Genomic DNA, 22,222 nt, shown 5'->3' on the forward strand with positions numbered 1-22,222 from the left:
AGTTGTTGTTACTAACCAAAACACTCTTTAACAAAAAATACTGGTCCAAAGTGACAAAGATTTTTCAGTTTTGATTTTTTTTCATCTGGAATAAAATGATCCAGTAGAAAATTGTCAACCAGATGTAATAACATATACATGTATAAAAATTACACCTGGACACTTATGACAATCAAGTGTCTGAGCCATGAAATGAGAATACGTTGGACAATGTACTGAAATTTATCTTCTGGAGTAATCTACAGCAAGAAAGACCTTCAGCAATTACCTCTTCAAAGAAGGACTGATAATATCAGGAAGATGAAACACCATGATTTTGATCTAAAAGACTTCCTTCCTGTCTGCCTCCTCTAATTTAGTCTTTTCTCATACTTTTCTGTCTCATATGCATTGTTTTGTCACTGCTTTTGCCAGCTGTGCACACACAGCACAAGGCTAGCAAGTGCTCCTTGTGGCTAATCAAACGGCCAAAGGGCAGGCACAGAAACATTTACTAAATGGGTAGTTGACACACATTTTTTTCCCCAGAGACCACTGTAATCTTACCTGAGGCTAGCAGGTACTTGCCTGTTATACCCATTTCATGATTAGAAAGCCAATAAACAACGTGTTTAGGAAATATTTTGACCTGCCGATCATTTCAAGCAGCAACTCAATATACTTAGGGACTCGTTCTTTTCCTTTAGGGAATCAGCTCTATACCCTTTCAAAGCCTCTGTGTATGGTAAGAGTTGAGCTAAAGTCGAAGAAAGGTAAGACCTAGCTGTTTTTCTTTAAAAGGAACTCTCTTTTTTTTTTTTCCCCATGCTGGCATATGATACGTTCAGCACAATGCAGAAGTGTAGGGGGGAAAATAAGCAAAAAAGATTTGGCAAGGCATACTCACCACAACTCAAATTGTTTTCTGCTTTCAGTGCTGAAGTTGGAATACTCCAGAATTCATTTTCCCAGTCTACAATGTTTCCTTTCACATCACAGCTGAGGTTGGCCAGTGTTTGCGCATTCATGGTGAAATTCCAGAGGCGGAAGTTGTAAATGTCCCCGTTTAGAGAGCTCACTTCATTGCTGTTAGAGCCCAGCACCAGCCTCCCATTTCCAGGGATAACTTTGCCAAAGATACCCGGACAGTATACTATATGATAGGTGCTTTTGGCGTACACACCTATACTGCCTGAGAAGCTATCCCCTACGACACAGAGCTGTTGAAAGGTTCCCGTGAAAAACTCTGCATTTCGGGGCAATGCATTCTCAAGGATGCACTGTGTGCCTGAGATGGAGAGAAAATGGCCTTTTATGGTCTTTCCAAAGCTGAAGAATTCTGTCGACAATGCATTGGTGTAGGAGAAAACCTTCCAGTCATCGTTGTCATCGCTGCTGCCCTTGGTTGCTTCAAAGCACAGTGTAAACTGGCTAAGCTCTGGCACTGAAACAGTCTCTGCCACGGACACAGCATCGACGTCAGGAACCTGGGGAATGATGACTTTCTGATTCCTCAGAGACACGGCGACTAGAACCACAGGCAGATAAATAAATTAATAAAAAAAAATTAATCACATAGAAATAAAGGGAGACTGGCAGCGGGGGTTAAAGTAACATTAATTAAATCACACATTCATCAGGTGCTTTTTATCACTGTAATATATGAATAGCACACATGAAAGGGAATTTGGCTTGGGAGTGCACTCAGCTGAAAATATGTAGAGCTCATTTTCAACATCACGGAGAATGCTGTGCTACACACAGTTAACAATCCCTCAAGTTCCATTAAGAGCACTACTAGGACACATTACCTACTAACTTCCAACTATGCCTCAGCTCACTTTATATAAATTACTACTCATACATCTAGTAAGGATGCATTAGGCAATGGAATAAACCAGTTATTTGAAAAACACAGTATGACTTGCTTTTAAAATATACTATTTTAATTACTTGTCTGCATGACTGCATTACACCAATGAAGTTCAGGCCTTGCTTCTTTTAAATATCGCAATAGAAGAAAGTCCCCATTACATTCCGTGGCAAACTGAAGCCTTTTGTTCCTGAATTGGGCTAATGGGTTTCTGCAAAGCATTAGGCATCTTCTCATTTTGTCCCCAGCAGCCTTCTGGCTGAATACTGCAATCGTGTTCATGAATATTTATACCCAATCTGTTCACTATTTGCTAATATTTGGGATTTGGGTCAGCAGTTTTGTATTTTGCACAAGTATCTGGAAATGGCTAGTCCTCTTGCAAATATGCACTGCAGTAAGGATATTTACGCACAGGCAGAATTACTCTGTCTCTAATCGTTATTAAGTATTCTCATTTGCACTGGCAAAATGGCAGTCACCAGATGTGAAAAACAGTACCACACAACGTCTGCTTTTTCTCCATGAGTATATTAATGACAATTCTGTTCACTCTGCTTTGGAGAACATTATTTTTTAAAAGTGTCAATATGCTCAGTTTTATTCGCACATTTATGGCAGCAAAGTTCTTCTAGTAAATTCCACAGAAAGAAGTTTCAGGTTATCAGTCATGCAAAGGCACAGAGGTCAACAAGACCAGATTGCAGCAGCCCTCGGTTTTACATCTGGCTCTGCAGTGCTGCTGCAGATCACATCTCCAGCAAACGTCTGCTACCTGTTTTACACATTTTCACAATGTATATACTGGAAGTGAAACTGTTTTTTGATAGACCTGAAGAATGACTGCCACAGTAGTTAATCCCTAGTCTCCCCTGGGATTTTTAAGTTATGCCACAACACATATGTTAATTACTACACCTGTTCCCTTCTCAGAACAAAATCAAAACCTTTCAATATGAGAGGGTGAGATGTGTTAGGGAAGGGTGACTGTCACGCCACACTCAGGAGAAGAGACAGATATATGGGGTATAAGGATTCTGTGTAGCCTGTGGTATTGCAATTTCCCTTTGCCAACTGCTTGCGAAGACTCTGAGCTCCAAGCTACCATATTTGGATATACACAAGGACATAATTTGACCAATATATTATATTGTAAAATAACATAAAGCACTGCACATTATCCGTCAACCCAGCAACTGGAGGGAAGAGAGAAAAATACTGGGCTTTTGTAGTTACTGGATTTACTTCGTAGATTTTTTTTTCTTCCCAAAGGCAAAAGTATGTTGTAACAATTTTATAGATAGAAAATGTGTTCAACTCTCCATCGAAAACAGAGGTATTTTTTTCATGGGTTAATTATACTGTAAGCTCCTTTACGTAACATGGAAAGTGTTCCAGAAGAAGTATAAGGATTCAAGACTTGAAAAAGAAGAAAGCTCATTCATATGAGCACTGTCCAGCCTGTGTTAAGGTAGTCAGGAGAGTTATGGAACACCTGGTCACATTTAAACAGTACAGAAAGAGAAATAAACAGGGAGGACGTTGCTCCAGTACTGAACAAGTCTACTCAACTTTGCTGTACTCATCTGACAGATTTAACCCCTGGCACCTTCCCCATACAGTGAAAGGACAAAGCTGACAAGTATTTTGTCCATGTGGAGAAAACAGAATCCTGCCATCAACATTAAGTGCAGATCTCTTTCCTGATTACTGTTGCACAGCCAGTCATCATACTGATGAATTTCAGATGTTAGTATTGGAGAAACTGATTATTCTCCGAGGAAAAATATACATATATTCTTGGAATATTCATCCAAGTGTTTAGACTACTTTCAGAATGATGTTAAATTGTTTCTATTAGGAAGATAACAAGAAGGGCTTTTTTTTGGACACATTTCTATTTACTCATGAAGAATGTACAAAAGTCTTGGCAGCCCAGACACAGCAGGAGCAACCAGCAACAGGCAGCTCACTGTTCCGAGATCCACATCTGCTTTTATGGGAGCGCTGGGACGACACGAAGCCTGCCTCTGCTGCTTTTTAGAGCCCTAGCTTCCTTGCAGTTCACTGTCTCATACACCCCTTTACACATAAGCAAGCCAGGAGTCCCTAGATTGTATTTTACAATTCCTCACAGGGAAAACTGCTTTCCTGCCAGTTGATGGACTTTTCAGCATGGTTCGGTGCTTGAGTGGTGGCTTCTGCTGTTCCTAGCTTCACTGCTTTCATCTGCCCTTTCACTGATGCTGGAAGAAATGCATCAACTTTAATGAGGTTTGTGAGTGTCTACATAACAAATACCTGTTCGAGAGTTTTTTGTTACTACCGCATTGAATTGTGCTTTTAATCTGGGCTACTGCAGTACTACTCAACTGTGTGCTAATTTTACATGACATATTATCTCAAGAATTTCTGTACTAACAGAGGTCTATTGGCTCTCCTGTCTCTCCTTTTGGTGATTGAGCAACTTCTACTCACCGGTGGAGCTATTACTTATGCAGCTAACTATTACTAGAAAATTATTTAACAAGCCAGCCCCTCAGCTGCTGTAAATTGACATAATTCCCCTAAGACTATCAAAGCTGCACTCATTTACTGAAGCTGAGGATATGGCCCATCCATCTGCTGCTGGTGTGTTGCAGGAGGTGACAACCAGGAAAACCAGCATTTGTGTGGGTGGCCACCCTGTTATGGATAACAGGACGTGCTCTGAGAAACTCAGTTTGAAACCACTCTGACATAAAATTGAGCAGTCACACAAAAGCTGTTCTGTTCTTGGCTAATTCCCTCCCAAAACTCACTCTTTTATATTTGTCTTTCCCCACATATATTTTGTCTTGTGTATATATAGTATATTAAGACGTACCATTAAAGTCTTTTTAAATGCCATTTCTAGATAGCAAATTGCTGTGTCTTTGAACACTTTCCAACTTTGCATTACTTTGTGAAACTCAAAATTGAACAAACGACTCAATTTTATTATTTACTTGTGACCATTTCTGAGAAATGAAAGAAAATATGAATATAACACTGTTCCCCTCACTCTGGGAGAAATGAATGATTTTTCCCCAGTATCATGTTCGTAGTAGCTTGACAAAGGAGCTTTGAAACTCCATCGGGGATCTGAAGTGAGGGGGTATGCAATCTCTCCGATGTCTTTAGGAACTCTTTGCAAGGACAGGAGAGCTTAGCACTGACATCTGCCATGTCAGTGTGTGTGTGTGTATTGATGTCCTATTGTCCACATACTTTCATAACTTGAAAGGAAAGCAGTATGTTATCATCCCTTTACCTAGCCCCTTTTCTGTATCCATTGCCAGGTTAAACATTGCCATGATCTTTGTCTGTCACTCTCTTCTGAACCCAATGTAATTGCACAACTGGGGGCAATAAGCAGAATATAGCTGTAATTTGCCCTGGATGCATGCAGCCAGCTCTCCTGGCATCCATGGTCAAAATCAAGATATCAGGTGAGAGTTACAGATTTGGAGTAATGAAAGAAAATTCAGCAGCCTTAGTCTAGATGTTTAACAGTAAACCTTAACATAGAGCTTCTGAACTAATATATATGTGAAACATTAAAATATAAGTCACTGGTGAAGGTCACTGATACCTTTACTCACACTGGGGAGTAGTCTTCTTATTCAAAATGAAAGGATATCTTCTAAGACTGTTTAACTTTAATGGTGCTATCCATGAACATAAGGTATTATTCAATTTGGCATGGAGGTAATATTTTTGCTTTCATAAAAATACATTACCTGTAGGTATATATACACAAATGGTTCTCTGACTATGTCTGTGGACCTTTTCTCTCCTCCTCATTGAACACATCTGAGGGCAACATTGCGTCTTTCAATTTCAATTGTAAGTCATCTTATCCCTTATAGTTAAACATTAAAATATTAAAGAGGAATAAAGAAATAAATTATTTTGCATATTTGATTTCATATAATTTTTTATGATCCACTTGATTTTACAACTTCTTACAATACAGCATGAGCTGCTGTTTTCAAATAGAAACCTTTTAGAAAATTTGCTTCCGCTTTCAGAAGAGAACAGGTGCTCCTAGAATTAGTACTACATTCATTTCATCAGCATGAAAGGACCTCAGTAGAAAGAAGTATCTTTAGCTTCTCTGACATGATGTTACTTTTTTTCTTTTCAGAACCGCACACAAATTTTGCTGGCATAATCAATACTACTTTTGTCTTATGATTCCTGGGGGTTACTATCTTAACTATTTTAAAATATATGACATGTGTAATAAATATTAAAAAAAAAGTCATGAGGAAGATGTGCTTGTGACTGAAGACATAACTGCAAACCTCCCTGCTCTGTGTTTCTACAGCAGTCAGCCAACTAACAGAACATAAATGTGCTATAATAATATAAGTGCTCAATGCAATACTAGTATTGAGTCTAAGGTGTGTGAGTTCAACAAAAAGAAAGCCTACAAGAGTGTGCAACTGTAAACTATAACCCTGAAGTGGAATGAATGGTGAGTATTCATTCATGAATGGTGAGCATATGGGGCCTGTAAGTGATCATCCTAATACCCTGCATTACCTCACTGTCCTTTACTGTCATGTAAGAGCAACTTCTAATTAATGCTTTAAACAAAACAAACATCAATTACATGTTATTTGTACCCTTATCTTCTGGGGAAAAAAGCATGAGTGTCTTTTTTTTTGCAGTTGTTAGGCCTTTTAAAAATCTAAGCATTGCTATGTATTTAAGGAAGGGAAAGGAAGGTCAGGGAAATGGAATGAAAGGTAGCCATTTTGCTCTGCCAGTTCATCCCTGGGGGTTTGTTCTAGAGGCCAGAAGAACCCTGAGCAGTTTTGCATTCTGCACAATCTCCTCCCCACTGTTGGGCCTTTTACTGGGCCAGAGGTCCAGGCTGGCCTTGTTTATGGCTCATCTAAGCTCCCTCTCATGCTCTCCTTTAGGTTTCTATGTCCCTCTGCAGGTACGCTGACCTGAAGGACAGGTGTCCTACTTCCAAACCCTCCAGCATAAATCTGCAGGGAGAGGCACTGTTAGGCCTAAAATCTTTGCAAGTGAGAAGTTTTTCTAATATGCTTGATGTCATGTCCCAGAATAAAATAATTTATTTTCATCCAAAGAAAAATAAATTAGGTAAAAATAAAACATACAAAAGAACTCTGTAGTTTTAGCCTGCAGCCTTCCCATCCTTTCCCTTCTCATGGAGGACTTGATTCCTTCAGGAAGTGTCATTCTAATGCTTATAGGACATTTCATTCTAACATCTATGAAAGGGATGAAATGCTTTGGGTTTACTTACTTCGTACGTAGCTGGCATTAAAACCTTTCTTTTGGATACTGAAGTCACTTTTAAATGACACGATCATTTCATTTCCCGTAGAGTTATAGGATAATCCTTTGGCAGTGATGCCACAAAGGTTCATTGGGCTTTCTCCATTGTCTAATGTCAGTGAATCATAAATGCAGCCTGGAGCTTCTTCAATGTCAAAATCGATAAATGTTAGCTGTATGATGAATCCATGAGGTGCTCGGATGATCCACTTGCAGGCTTGGCTGTTGGGATAATCACTGGGGAAGCACGGAGAAGTGAACACTCCAGAGGGGTCAGTTAACACGGTCCTACAGTTGTAGCATCCGTGGGCTTGCAATAAAAACAGAGAAAGGCTGGAGGTCAGGAAGAGAGATAACTTAACAGGAAAGTAATCATCAACACAATAACTAATGTATTTCTATACAGAAAAACATAAACAGAGACGGAAAGAAGAAAGGCAGAAAAAGGCCTAGTTTCCAGTGAGCAAAATGCTGGAGGAATAGCACAGCAAAAGAATTATTTTATGTAAGAAATCCTACACAAAAGAAATACGAATTATACTGCTAAATATTCATTTGTGCACACAATATATGTCTCCTGTGTATATTGACCTGACAAAGGCGAAGCGAAAGCAACATTTTTGAAATCAGAAAGGCAAATGAATATTCAAACTGCAACTTCTAAAAAGATGACTGGTATCATTTGTGTTTTTTTGGCTGCTGGTCTGATGCTGACTGGTGGCTATTCCAGCAGCTCTGTGCCATGCTATTGTTTCCAATGGAATGTCCCTGGAATGCAGCAGCACAAGAGATGGGTTGAAGAGCAGCAGAAGCAGCAGCTCTGCAGAGCTCTTGAAGGTTAGTCACCAGTGTTTCCAGCAAATGCTCTCCACATCACCCAGAAGGGTAGCAGTGAGCTACTGGCTTTTGAATCAACAGCAAATTACTGCACTCTTCCCATGCTGACTCAGTTCCATTGACATATTTGTGTCAGTCAGGCTCCAAGAAATTCTTATCCTATTCTCATACTCACCTGCTGTGCTTATCCACGAGAATTTCAGGCCCAGTTAGTCCCCAGGGCTGCATTTATTGTTTGGTTTATATTTGCTCATTTATCATATATTTACTTAGTGTGTTGTATGATATAATTACCGTGAACTGCCTGCTACTAAAATCTGTAATGGCTTGCGAAAGCAGCACTGCACAAAATAGGTGGGAACCAAATATCACCAATAGATAACCAAAGAAACTAACAAGCACATTTATGATGAATTACTCTGTAAATATTTCATTAGGCCACAATCCTGCAAGAAGTACTACAAGTATGAAAAAAAAAGGACAATGTGAACATGCATTACTAGTTGCCCAAGCTAAAAGCAACTAAAAAAGTTGTCACGTGTAAACTACATATGAAGCAGTGATAAAATAGGAATAAATGCAACAAACTTCTCCAAAGAGCCCTTGATGTTTCTTTCCACTGCTTGGGTCCTGATATTGTTCAGTCACATTCAAATGGTGATTGGCCTAAGCAAATGGACCCTAACTCTGTGAAGTGGCATGGCAAAAAAAGAAGCAGTTTACATCTGCAGGGGTAATTGTGAGGTGAATTTTACCGAGTTTTAACAATTTTTATTTGCAAATCAAGAATTCATATGGACCCAAAGAGGTAAAGAAACTATTAATTAATTGGGCTCTCAGAGCCAAATACAGACTGGTTACATTAGAAAAGATCAGTGGGACACTAATTTGTTCAAATGAGAAAAAAAAATGTTGTCTGAAAGATTTGCAGGTAGCTCTGGGAAAAAGTGGCGATCATGACACTGGAAAACTTGATCTGTGTAATACAAACAGGAGCCTGCCCACTTTTAATTTCTCTGCAAATCTTTACAGTCAGAGGACAATGCTCTCCTGCCCTGAAACCCTGTTGTTCCATTTATTAACCAGAGAGGGAATATTTACTTATTATTATGGTGACTATAAATCCTGCAGTTGTACAAACAGATGACGGCTTTGTCCGGTGGATTTTGCACAGATAGGTATGATTTTTCAGAGAACCACCCTAGATTGAGAGGAGGAGGAACAGGAAAAGCACACTCTAAGCCACAAGCCACTGTGGTCTCCTAGTCCAGGGCGAGTGAGCCACTACAGGGCAGAGCACCTCTAAGACGGCTCTGGTTGGAGCTGCCTCCAGCTGGAAGGCTCAGTGATTCCCGCTTCTGCCTTCGTTATTGCTAGGATGAGGGCCACAGGGGCTGAGGATTTGGCAGCACGCTGCACCCACTCTCCTACTCATTTCTGCCAGAGAAATAAATGACACGGAGCTATTTGGGCAGTTGAGAGCTTTCCCTGTGCACCCAGAAGAACCTGAAGCCAGGGACTAAGCTGTTAAGTGATGTAAATACATATAGGAATATGGGTGTTAATGTACACTCATTCAGCCTTGGACCTCTAACGTAAATCTTAAGGGCGTTATAAAACATTGCTGAACCAGAAAAAATACGCCACTTGTCAGTAAAAGTGTACCTCTCAAATTGGTAGAATATTACATTCAACCTGACACTGGAAAAGTCAAACTTGTCCATCAAAAAGTACACAGACATTCTTAAGAGAAGCCTGCCTTTATTAATTCCATTGATCACCATCAGACAAAACAGGACTCAACTCTTCTATTTATCTCTCTCTTGAGTATTTATCATTGCTTCTAAGCTGTGTAAAAAAACTCGTCAGTATGTGTAACAAAAACACCGTTATCCCTGTTGACACTGTAAATACTGAAATATAAATGTTATTTATGTTACTGGTTTTTTTACTCATTTAATCTTTTCACTAACATATTCTCATTTTATTATATCCATATTGTTTTGTCGGTTTTACAGAACTAATGCAAAAAAACAGCCCCTAAATTTAGGTAGGAAAATAAGTGCTCAAAACTTTACATACACAGAAGAAACAGATTTGGTGAGCAAAATAGTTTACTGTTTTTGAAGTGGGTTGGCTCCACTTTGGCATAGTAGCTATTCTGTCCATGACTGCAATTTGAAGGAGAAATATCCTGTTTTCATGCAAATGTCCACAGTAGTAAGTAAAAAGAAAAGAAAACAAACAACAAAACTATATATAAATAAAATGGTTTTGAATGGAACTTTTTGCACAGCTTCTCATGAGACAGTTATTTTTCTATAAACACCACCTATTTTACTCATTAAAGAGAAAAATTGCTGTGGCAACCTTAGGCTGTCAGCCAAAGCTGACAGATATTTTGCAATCCCATTGGCCCAGAGCAGTTCTGAACTGTGGATACTGAATACTTGTTGCAATACACACCACAAACATTTCTACAAGCAATCTGAGATGTTTTACTGATTTTAATGGGAACAAATTTAGGTATGATATTCTTGGTCAGGAACCCCACATACGCAGAATCTGCCTGTCAAGTATTTTTTATCACCCGAGACCACAGGAAATTCACTCTCTAAATATATTTTACCCAATAAAAGCCATCTTTTCTCCTCCTCTTTTCTTCCCCTAACCAAAATGAACAACCTCCCTATATAGTGAAATTAAGCACTTAATTTCAGCATTTCCTAAATTGAAAGTTTCACTGGGAAATTCATTTGTCTCCGTCATAAGAATACCCGGGAGTATGGTTTTCATTTCATAATCACTTTTTTTTTTTCTGCAGGACTCATACTTCCTATAATAAAGAATAATTAAGTATTTAGTATGACACTTCAACACTATACTAAAAAGGAAAATTAATAAATTCCTCTGGACTATGTTAGAGCTTTCACCAAAGTTATCTAAGTGATTCACAAATGTTAATTGACTTCAGAAGGGGAATTGACTGGAGCGGGAAATAGCTTTTTCCCTCCTATCATGCCCATTTTATAAGTATAAAGTTAGGCGTAGAGATAATGGGCAAAAATGGCAAAAGTTTCCATGGATTTTGGGTTCCTAATCTAAGAAATGAGAGTATTGATTTTCCTTAACTACTTAGTATTTGTGCGGGGTTTTATATGTCCAAAGCACACTGCACACTGACTTTAAACTGCAGCTGGGAGAGCAGTCTGCCAAGCTGGCCCACTGTAGAAAATCCAAAAATGAGTACTTAGTGGCCAATGGAAAATTTTGGTCAAAGCAATTTGGCCATCTTTAATAGGAACTTATCAGTAAAGGCAGGGATAGAATCCCATTCTCATGGTTGCCAATTTTCCTAACCATGAGACCATTCCCTCTCTTCTATGAGTCTCCTGACTATTTCACATATACACCTTCTAATTTCTATGAAGAGGAAAGTACCCTATACTAGTCTTTCCTACACCATGCTGAATCATCTGAAGACTGTCCTAAAACTAAGGGGCTAAGGGAAACAGTATGTGACTCATTAAAGATTGCACCATATGCACAGACACGCGCACACGCAAACCTCATATCCTATGGAACAAAATTAATCATCCAGCTTGTCCCATCTACTGATTTTGTCTCTTTAGAGCCCCAGCACAGAATTTCACCATTTGAACTTCTGAGAACACCTGTAGGCACTGAGATACGCAATCTGAAAGTGACTTTCACAAGCCATTTGTGGGCAGCTGAAGCCACAGTCAGACCCAGAGCTACAATGTTGAACTGCAGATTTGGGAAGGAAACATTCTGTATATAACCTCACCCCATATGTTTGTAATTCTCTTTTTTTGATTTCTTCTTCCATGACTAACATATTCCAGCACTTGCCTCCAAAATCTGTGCTAATATTTGTATTTTCCTCTATCTCTTCACACTTCTCTACTCTCCATTGTCATCATTTTCCCCAAAAACCTCATCTTTTGCCCTGTTATACCCCACACTTCTTTCTCAGGCGTGAGTTTTGACTTCTGTCTCTCCACCTGCCTTTATTTCTGCATTTACTCAACCGTGGAGAAATGCTGGACAACAAATTTCATTTGGTCAAGATTTTTTTTTTTAAGGGTAAAAGCAATCCAGCTTGGGACACTGCCTGTTTCAGCCCTAAAGACTTAAAATTTGTGAAGGTTAGGATCAAAAGAAAACAGGGTCTCTGGGGAAAAATGTCTGTGCTGGCAATTTGTGCATTATCCAGTTTATTTTCACACGAAACCTTGAACTGGGTTTTTCTTTTTCCAGCTGTAGCATGTAGCTGGCCTTCTGTACAGCATTTTCTACCCGACAGAAGTGTAAATGACTACAGATGCGTAGGCAGTGGCATAGGATACCAATGATAGCTGGTGTGGGTTGAATTAACACTACTGGTATTTTTTTTAAATCCATTAAAAAGCTCCCTCATAAAAGTAAGATAGCATGCTGTTAGATTCCATTTTGGCATGAAAATTAACTCTACTTCTCCCTGTAGAGGACACAACTTTCATATGAAAATATCCTGAAATAAATCTATGTAGCTCTGGGATCGAATCTTCAGAAAACAAGACAAAACAGTTTATGTTAACGCTAGTCTTATTCAAGTGAACAATAAAATCTCCCCTGACTGACAGAATTAGGCCAATCCTAAACCATGGAAAATTTTATCTACAGTACCTAGCACTTTAGACATAAAAAAGCAGTACAGAATTAATTATAATTTGCTTTTCTGTATAAACCTGAGAACCTTTAAGCACTCTGCATACATTTGAAAAGGTAGCACTTACAAGGATGGTCATTTTGAACTAAGTAAGAGAGAAGCACAGGGAGGTAACATGATGTAGGCACTTGCAAGCATGTGACAAAGCCCAAAATAGAACTGCAACCTAACAATCATTTACTGGGACAGCATGAAAAAAATATCTATTTTGACAAACATTAGGCAGGAAAAAGTCTTGCTTTATAATAAGCAATTAATTGTTGGGGGTTTTTTTCTATTTCAAGGATGCCATAACAGAGATATGGCCAAACATTAGGTTAAATGTATTTATGACTCCAAATAGATGGGTGAATGAGGTCAGCAATGGGCACACCTGCAGACAAGCAAGAGGAAGGGCCAAACCACCAAGATGTGGGTGGGCTGGAATGGCTACAGAACAAACAAACCTGTGTTATTCCAACGAGACACAAACACCAAACCCAGAGCAGCTATCACATGGCAAAGGCTTCAACAGTAGCTTATCTTTACTTTAAAAAATCATTTTGGATGTAAAGGGGATCTGCAGTTCTACAGGAATACCTATACACAAAATGTGAATATATTAATTGCAAAGAAATGTCACGTCATTCATTCTGGACATAAAGTAATGCTATGCTTACTCACAAGTTAGTTATAAGATAAGACATATACAAATTTTTATGCAAAACATTAAGCATAGCACTCTTCCAGAGCCTCTGCACACCAAACCATATTGTCTGCTCTCTGTGCAACCCACAGTTTGATCGAGTTCTGTCTGAGAAGGTGCAGATGATGACATGGGGAAGGTTTATTTTTGCTATTTTATTTACTTTCCAAATTGTAGAAGCTGTTTGATCTCCGAAAAAGATTCTTATTTTGCTACAGTATGCTGGCCCTGATAAAAATGACTATACCCAATACATAATTTAATGTTGGCATGCATTGTAAACCTTAAATTAAACAGACAATCCTAATTCTAACTGTTTAAACATCCAAATTAAAAAAAAAGGACAAAAACAACAAAAAAAAAGATTATCTCTGCAATAAATACGAAGGAAGTAAGACTCTCATCCTGATGTGTTTGTCCCTACACATATGATGTTACAGGGCTGAGGTGTACTGGTTGGAAATATTATGGTGATTGTGTATAAATGTAAATGTCCCCTGATTTGGAATGACTATATAGAACCATTTCTACTTCAGCATTTCTACAGTGTGCACAGCCCTAAATTCACAAAAATCTTGAGCAAATCCTAAAATCTCGCTGATATGATTTGGATTTAAGCATGGACTTAAAATTCAGCAACTGTTCAAAGTCCTTTCCTGCACGATGATGCCTTTGAGTCCTGTATTTGAAGCTTTACAGTCCCATCTTAGGTCTTGCAGCCCCCTCAAGGCAGAACGGGAGGGCATGACTCCGTAACTGCTGCCGTATGAAAATAAGAGGGGAGGCACTGCATGGACCCGAGCAGTGAGGAAGGCTGTGCTATCCTCTCTAGTTCTGATCATTTTCTTTTCCTTTTAAGAAAAGGAGTAATAGCTGGACCAACATACACCAACACCCATTCAGGGAGAGAGATCCACCCTCAAACCCACAGGTTGCATATGAAAAGCTGGTAACCGTGTGATTAAATAATTAACATGAACCATTTTACACCTGGCCTAAAGTCCACATGGCAATCCATACTCTTCCCTCCTTTCCTTGCCAACCCACTGGGCATATTCTAGATACCCAAGTTGCTCATTAAATTTGGTGGGAGCGAGAGGTTGATCTTTTATATCAAACTGCCACAGAAATAGTTCCTTCCAGTCTTTGCATTTCCTTCCCAAATTACTTTCTGCCTAAAGACCAGGAAAGGCAAGGTTTAATTCTAATTCAGTCATGAACTTTCTAAAAATGTCACCGTGTCAAAGTCTCTTATTCCCTGCCCTCCCCACTTAAAAATAGAAGCATCATTCCTCTGGGTAGGGTTCAAACCCATCCCATCACCTGCTGTTAGTAGGATGTTATATTAACTTCCAGCTCTGCAAAGGCATCAGTAGCAGGCTTTGATGCTGGACAACTTGTGTGTGGAGAAACATGTTTCAGCTCACCTTTGGGGGGTTTTAAATTATTCCAAACACTGAACAGTTAAACTGTTGGCCACTAAAATACCTGGCAGTGTAGATGATTGAAAAGTGAAACCCAGTACAATTTACATAATTCTCTAAAACATTCCTAAAATACTTCCTGATATTAATGTGTGGAACATATAGAATCCGCAACAGGATAAACATTACTAGTTTTTATGTGAAACCACCTGCATAGACTCATCAGTAATACAACCAGCATAATTCAAAAAAGAAAATTCTTATAAGCTTTATACGAGTGAAACTTTACATTATCCCACTGAAAGGTGCAACACAATCAAATGCATTTTGCACAGCATGAGTATAACAAAGATGTAATTAGGAAGAATCTTTCATCTCTATGTTATTCTTAGTTTGCAGATGTGACTTTTTTTGTTGATTTGTAAGAAAACACTAATTTAAGCACTATTAAAAATTCAGTCCAGACTCTCATTCTACATCATTCCCATTGCATCATCTGCATAGTACTCCTTGTACCCAACAAGAATTTAAAGCCTCCATATTCCTGACTGGAAATAGCACATAACCCTGGCAGAGCCTTTTATAATTCAATGAAAGACAAGATTGTGCTCTCACAAAATAATTCAACAATTGGGTTTTGGCCACTGAAGCCAGGAGACAAAGCGAGTACTATGCCCTGGCCAGCCATACCAGCTTGCCTCGCTTCTTCTTTTGCTGATGCATTATGTCCTGCAGCATACACTTTAAAAGGCTGAACCGGTTGGTGCACCTAAGAATAATAAAATGGTAGAAAAAAAATCTCCTCACAGGCTAATACATAGGCATATATGAAAGTGTAACTGTTGTCTGTGAAGTCACTTATTATTCCTGCTTCCTGTTGCTCTAACCTTTATTGCTTATCAGATTATAAACAAATTACATTTTTCATCATGTGGAATTAGAACTGGTTATTTTCTCTCTTTTGTAAGACAAGAACAAGGCACTTAATTAATGAAATTATATGTGGCAAATTGAAAACTGATAAAAGACAATATTTTCTCTTATGTTACATGGTCAGCCTGTGGAACTCTGACCTGAAAAGTATCAAAGCAAGGAACATAAAATTCAGAAAGCCAGCAGACATTTTTCCAAGTATCTAATAAGACCTCTGAATCCCTCCAGATATGTAATAATTGATAAGAAGGGACATAACTGTAAGGAATTGCAAACCTCATGGCTTATAATTGAAATTAATCTCAACCAACTGATCAGGAACAGTATTAATAGTTCCACCTTGATGGCAGGCACAATCCCAGGCTCTGGCACTCTGCCCGTATGGCCGTAGCTCGAGGCTGACCTTGGCACTGCTCAGGCCAGCCCAGCCAGCTCTTCTCCAAACCCTTCCTGGGCACGGCCCAGCAGCCAGCACAGGTCAGGGACCATGCCCAACATGCAACCTGACTACAGTTACCCTAGTTTTTATAACCATGTGCATTTGGGACACGGCATGAGCTGGCCTCTGAGGCAAAGAACAGCCCTGGGTACGTCTCATTTACTGGAATAGAGGTGGCCAGTTCATGTGTAGGAAAGGGAAAGCAGCCATGCCAGGCAGCGCACGAGGCCCTGTCTTGTGGTCTTACTTAGGAGCCAATGCAGCAGTTCTCGCTGGTTTTGGTGGTTCAAACACTACACATAAATGCAGGAGAAACAGGTGGTAGTACATCCTGTTCCTAACAAAATAATCAAAATTATCTTTCAGGATACACTTGAGGTCAGTAACAGTAATAATGTACCAAAAAAAAAAAAATCAGGAAGAGTGAAACTTAGTTTTCAAATCTGAGGTTAAGATTAGAAAAGCAGAAGTGAGAATAGTAAATTACTGACTCCGGAAGCATCTACCATGAACACAGGCAGTAACCAGCTACTACTAAACCCAGCAGCAGACTTTTCACTAAACCAAGACAGCAGAAGCTGATCTGCACTTCCTCATGACAGAACTGTATAACATGATCCTACACCAAGAGAGATTTTGTTATTTATTTTCTCATAAATAAATATACAAACCACAGCATGATTCTTAATCCTTTTTGTAAGAGACATAGATGGACTGGAACTTTCCACCAATTTAGGGTGTACAGTTCATATGCAAGCTGTTAAGACTTTGGACAGGACATTTCAGGGAACAGACTTGACTTCTCAAGACTAGCATCCTAACCATCCCTCAAAGGGAGTCATCCATGTATTGACATTATTGGCATTTATTATATGCCAGATCTCCAAAACTTTATGATAACCCTGGAAAGATCAGAGCTGATGCTTTTCACTCTCTCAGAGTGGGATGGTAGCACGATACAGAGACCATTAGAAATTCAGCGTGTTTCCAGATATCCCATACCACCCCCAGGCCCCATTTTACATCAGAATTCAGTAGGTTTTTATTTCTGTTGGTTTACCATTGCCACTAAAAGCTCTGACCCCTCCTGATCGCTCTAGCACAAATATCCTACCTCCTGACAGCAACCGACTTTATCACAGCAGTGAGTCCAGCAGCTTTTGATTGATCTGGGAAATTGAGGGAACCAGCTACAATAGAAGAAAATATGTTCAGAGCCAGGGTGGGGGCCCTGCACTGCCTGTTTCCCCTTAGTTGTTTGGTTTTGTGCCAATGAAAATGGAAGTGGAAACAAACACACTGACTAGGTAAATCTACCCTGACCCATATGAGTGGAGCTCATACTGTAGACAAAGTTATGGATTTCCCCCAGAGGGAGGGGGTAATGTGAAAATCCTGTGTTACACCCATTGTAACTTAAGAATATTTTCATTGGCATTCCTGTGATAATCTTATAAAAATAACAGAATTGACTCGCTAGTTTTGGCCTGAGTTGGAATTTTTTTCCACAAAGTAGCAGCAGTTTGGGACAAAGAGTGGTATTGACAGTTCAGTTGAGATATGCTGGTTAAAAAAAGTATTAACTACTAAGTACACGGGCTAGTACAATAAACGCATAAGCTAACATACATGTCAGTAAAGAGAAGACTCTTAGGAAAGGGATAGGGTGGGAACAGGTGAGGTTGTTTTGAGGTTGCTACGTGTAACATAATGGTTTCAAACTGAGATCTACATATCACACTCCATCAAAAATCATGCAGAGATTTACAAGAGGAATGTCTGTTTTTGTCCACTCCAGCAAAAAGTTCTGGCTGCTGGCTCCTACCTGTTCAGTTGCTGCATTGTTACAAAGAGGATCACATCCTCAGCTGGAGTAAATCCATGAGCACAGTTAGCTTCCACACAACTATACCAGGTTGTACAAGCTGAGGAGCTATATGGCTAAATAATTTCTCAGGTATCATTTGTGCAAGCAAGTATCATGCTTGCCTTGGAGGCTGTTCAAAAAATTAATGGGAAAACAGCTGCCCATCTTTTAGTGAGGTGTGGTTTGTAAGAATTTGAGATTCCACCAAACTGCACAGACACTGGTTAAAATAATGTTATATCTGGGCACAGGTCATGTTCTTAGTAAAACTCAGTCATACAGATCCATACAAGAAATACATTTCCTCTACATATACATTGGACACAGACTAAAGAAATAGTTAGGATGAAATTTCTGGGTAACAGAATATTTTGTGCAGTGATAGTAGAAAATACTGCCTCTTCACTGGGTGCTTTACCCAGCAAATCCAAGACACACCCAATATCCAAAGCAGTTTCCATTTGACCCATGATGCATTCAACATCTTTTACTGCTTATAAGAGGACAGTTGAGTTGCAGAGTTTTCTTTCCCAGGCTGCAATGTTGGAATGCCTTTTCTGGCTGCTACTATCAGTACTCAGAATAAGCATAATTCTTAACTCTTATGAAGGCCTCTAGAAAACACAAGGTAGGTGGGTTATTGTACTGCTAGTCAGTGATATTCTTCAAGCTTTGTGTGTTTATAGGCCAAATTTTGGGTCTAGAATTTTTTTTAGAATTTTTTAGCTATCCCAGAAAACCTGCTATTAACGACGTGGATGTCTTGCAGCAGAGGTTGAAACTACAGTTTGCTGGTGTTTAACAAGATACAGAAATTATACACAATTACTTTACACTGGAATTCACTATTACAATACAATACCAAGGAATTCTACATGTACTGGGAAACACTGACTCAAAAGCAATTTCATGCCGAGCCTTTGAATTGTTTTTAGGGTTTTATAACCTGTCTTTTCTACTAGCTTTCAAAGATTTCATTTCAATATGATTTGGGCTACTTGTATTTCAGTACTTTAGTATTTTCTGTGTACTTTCAGTAAGGTATTAAAAAATAGATGCTTTCTGTAATGTATCTGTCTCATCTGATCTGCAAGAAGGAGCAACCTAAGTCAAAATATTCATGAATTTTTAACATCACAAAAAAATAAAAGAGTTTTTCTATTACACACAGAATTATTCTCTTCTATCCCATCATAGAAAATTAGTCATGCTTTCACCTTCCAAAGCAATAACATATTGAGTGTTAACACTTATCATTCAATCAGTTCTGCCCAGAGCGAACTGAAAAGATGTTCTGAATAATGATATCAGGTATTTTCTTGTACACTATTAATGGAGGGGCCAGGCGACTGGAAAAGGGTTAGAGTCTCTTTGCTAATTGAAGCTTTCACCTCTAATACTTCATTTAGGGACTTGCTGGAAACAGTGAAGCTATACAAGTAAAAGTGAAATCAGAAATTACTTCTCAATAGTTTGCATTGCTAAGAACAGTGTAATGCTACGTATGATATGGCAAACTAATATCTATTGCGGGGGGGGGAAGTGTGTACATTTTTGACAGAGAGTATTACTATGACATCTCTAGTGCTGTGTTTTGCTCTATATTCTCAAACATGTCATTCATTATAATTTGAATAATTTCAGTGATACAGCATCTAGAACCGCTTTCTTATCGTGGTGTTTCTATCAGATGTAAAGATGGAAGGGAATGGCATGTCTAGCTCAAAACAGTTATTCCTTCACTGCAATATTACTAATTTCCACCCCTGGTTTGTTGGTGTATTTCTCCTTCACAAAACAGCAGAAAACAAAACATTATGAATGCACACAGCAAAGTCTTGTATTAAACAGTCAAATGTCTCCCTACTGCTTCCATTAAGCTTACAACGACCGATCTTTGTGTGACTACACCAGAACCTTTTATTTTTGCCACTCTGGGCTATGTGATTTATTTTTCTAACCTCCATCCAGTTCTCCAACAGCTCCAGCCACTGAACTCCCACTGCAAACAATCAAGAAGTCTCCCTACACATTCCAGTGCTTTTTTCCAACTCCATCAGCTTTTTCTACCAGTTCCCTAGAGAAGAATATTCCATGGATGAATGGACTTCCAAGTTAGGAATTTGATTCTGATCAGACTACACGTATTTAACTTCTTGAGGATGCACAGTGTGTACCCCACTTCTCTTTTGCATATTGCAAAGAAGAATCACTCAAAGCAAGAAAACATTCACAATGATCAAATCAGAAATAAATAACCAATCTAACTGTGTCTTTCTCATCAACTATGACTGCCTAACACATAAAACCCCCAAAATATTCTCTCTTTAGCAAGGAAACTATGATAGATTTGACTAAGTTTGGCTTGAAAACCTCTCTGTTAGGTTTCAAAATGCTTTATGTCTTATTTTTATTATTCGCCTACTCTACAGCTTAATGAACAGGTTTCCAGATGTTGATGTGATGTTTTTAACATGTCTGCTACAAAGCTAAACTGGTCTCTGTGTTCAGAACATGTATTGCATTTAATTATGCAATACTGGGCTGCTTCAGCTTTCAGATACCAGGAGAATTCAATTCTTTACTGAAAGAGGAATTCTGAAAATAGACTTACAACTTCTTGTTTCCCCAAATCAGAATCAGCAAGTTATTCAGCTTATTATAAGAACAAAACCACTTTCTTAGTCTTAACAGAGCTTGCTTCATGTGAAGGAACTTACTCTATTTTCTGTGATGGTTCTGCAGTCATCACCACTATTGGGAAACGACATCTAAAACACTTGCCACTTAATGGAAACTGCAGAGTTTTACAACTGACTTGCTCTGTAGTTTCTGAAACCAGACCAAGCCAATCAGCCAAAGGAAACCTCTTTCATGAATCTGTTATTTACATATAAAGCAGACAGGAAAAGGGTATTTTGTTAGCTCTGGAGACACAGTTTAAGGCGGTTTTAAAAGATTAGGAAGCATAATGACAGGTGCACAGTGTTCCTTGAAATGAGACGGGAAGTGAGTACGAGACAGAACTTTATGGCATCATCCTTCTATAAAACTAAATGGACAAACTGTTCTCTCTTAATAATGACTATACACTAACATTTACAACCAAGTATTGTACCTTTACTTGACCTTTAACACATTGTACTGCATTAATTGCCTTAACTATTCAATTAACGACAGCCAAGCCCCGGGTTGCTCCCATATTCCTTCTGTCTGAGATTATTTTTTAAAATCTTTTCCTGAAATATTAAACTCTGCAGTTGTTTTGTATCCAACAAAGCTTTGAAGTTCAATTAAGCCAACATGTGTCATCATCTCAAAACTTAACATCCTCACCTTCCAATTTTTCAGCTAATGTTTCTAGCAAAACCCACCATTGGAGAACACCAATGACAGTGGTGCTCTCCCTTCTTAACACCGTTTCCAACACCACTTCCAACACCATTTGAACATTTCAGCTGTTCTCAAGGAAAGCCTATTTCAAAGCACAGTTAAAAACACATATTCTTGTTTAGAGTTGGAGTCCACTCATCAATTTTCTCTGTCTTGGCACCTGAAATATGAACTAACATGAAAGTATCTGTTTATGATCTGCCATCAGCACTGAATATCTAGACAGAATATCTGGACCCCTCTGAGAATCAAACCCCAGTTTGACTGCAGGTTTACTACTGTTGAAATTTTCAAAGCCTCAAAGACTGAATCCTTCAAGATAGTCAGTTCTGGGCTTTCCAGTGATGGAGCTTCACTGACACCTAAAATAAAACAGGCTTAACAAAAAGAGCAAATACGGAAGAGATGCTAATCAAATACTAATATTGAACACCTGACCAAACTTTGAAGTGCCACGAGTGCTTACAATTCCCCCTGCTTTCATATTACTTACCTCGATTACAGTTTTTATTCGCAATTACTCTGATTCTGTATATACTCAAAATCTTAAAGTTCACAATACTGTAACTTTTGAGCTATCATTTGAACAAGCAATGGTGCAAACACAGAGATGTAAACACACCAGCACAGAGAGCATAAGCATACTTCTCAAAAAGAGGGAGGGGTATTTTGCCTCCTGAATGTAGATTTACTTTGTGGTAACAGTCAATAACAAGTTAG

At 38.8% G+C, this 22,222-nt stretch overlaps 1 protein-coding gene across 1 annotated transcript in view; it reads right to left on the reverse strand.

Annotated features, from left to right (window-relative positions):
- Window positions 1–22,222, reverse strand: part of ADGRG6 (adhesion G protein-coupled receptor G6) — a 115,705-nt gene that overhangs the window by 60,311 nt on the left and 33,172 nt on the right. The window contains 2 exon segments of the mRNA XM_068404566.1: window positions 887–1,507; window positions 7,161–7,502. Of these exon segments, the coding sequence (XP_068260667.1) occupies window positions 887–1,507; window positions 7,161–7,502 (963 nt within the window).

This window comes from Nyctibius grandis, chromosome 1 (genome assembly GCF_013368605.1).
Source record: "Nyctibius grandis isolate bNycGra1 chromosome 1, bNycGra1.pri, whole genome shotgun sequence".
In the NCBI taxonomy this organism is placed as follows: domain Eukaryota; kingdom Metazoa; phylum Chordata; class Aves; order Nyctibiiformes; family Nyctibiidae; genus Nyctibius; species Nyctibius grandis.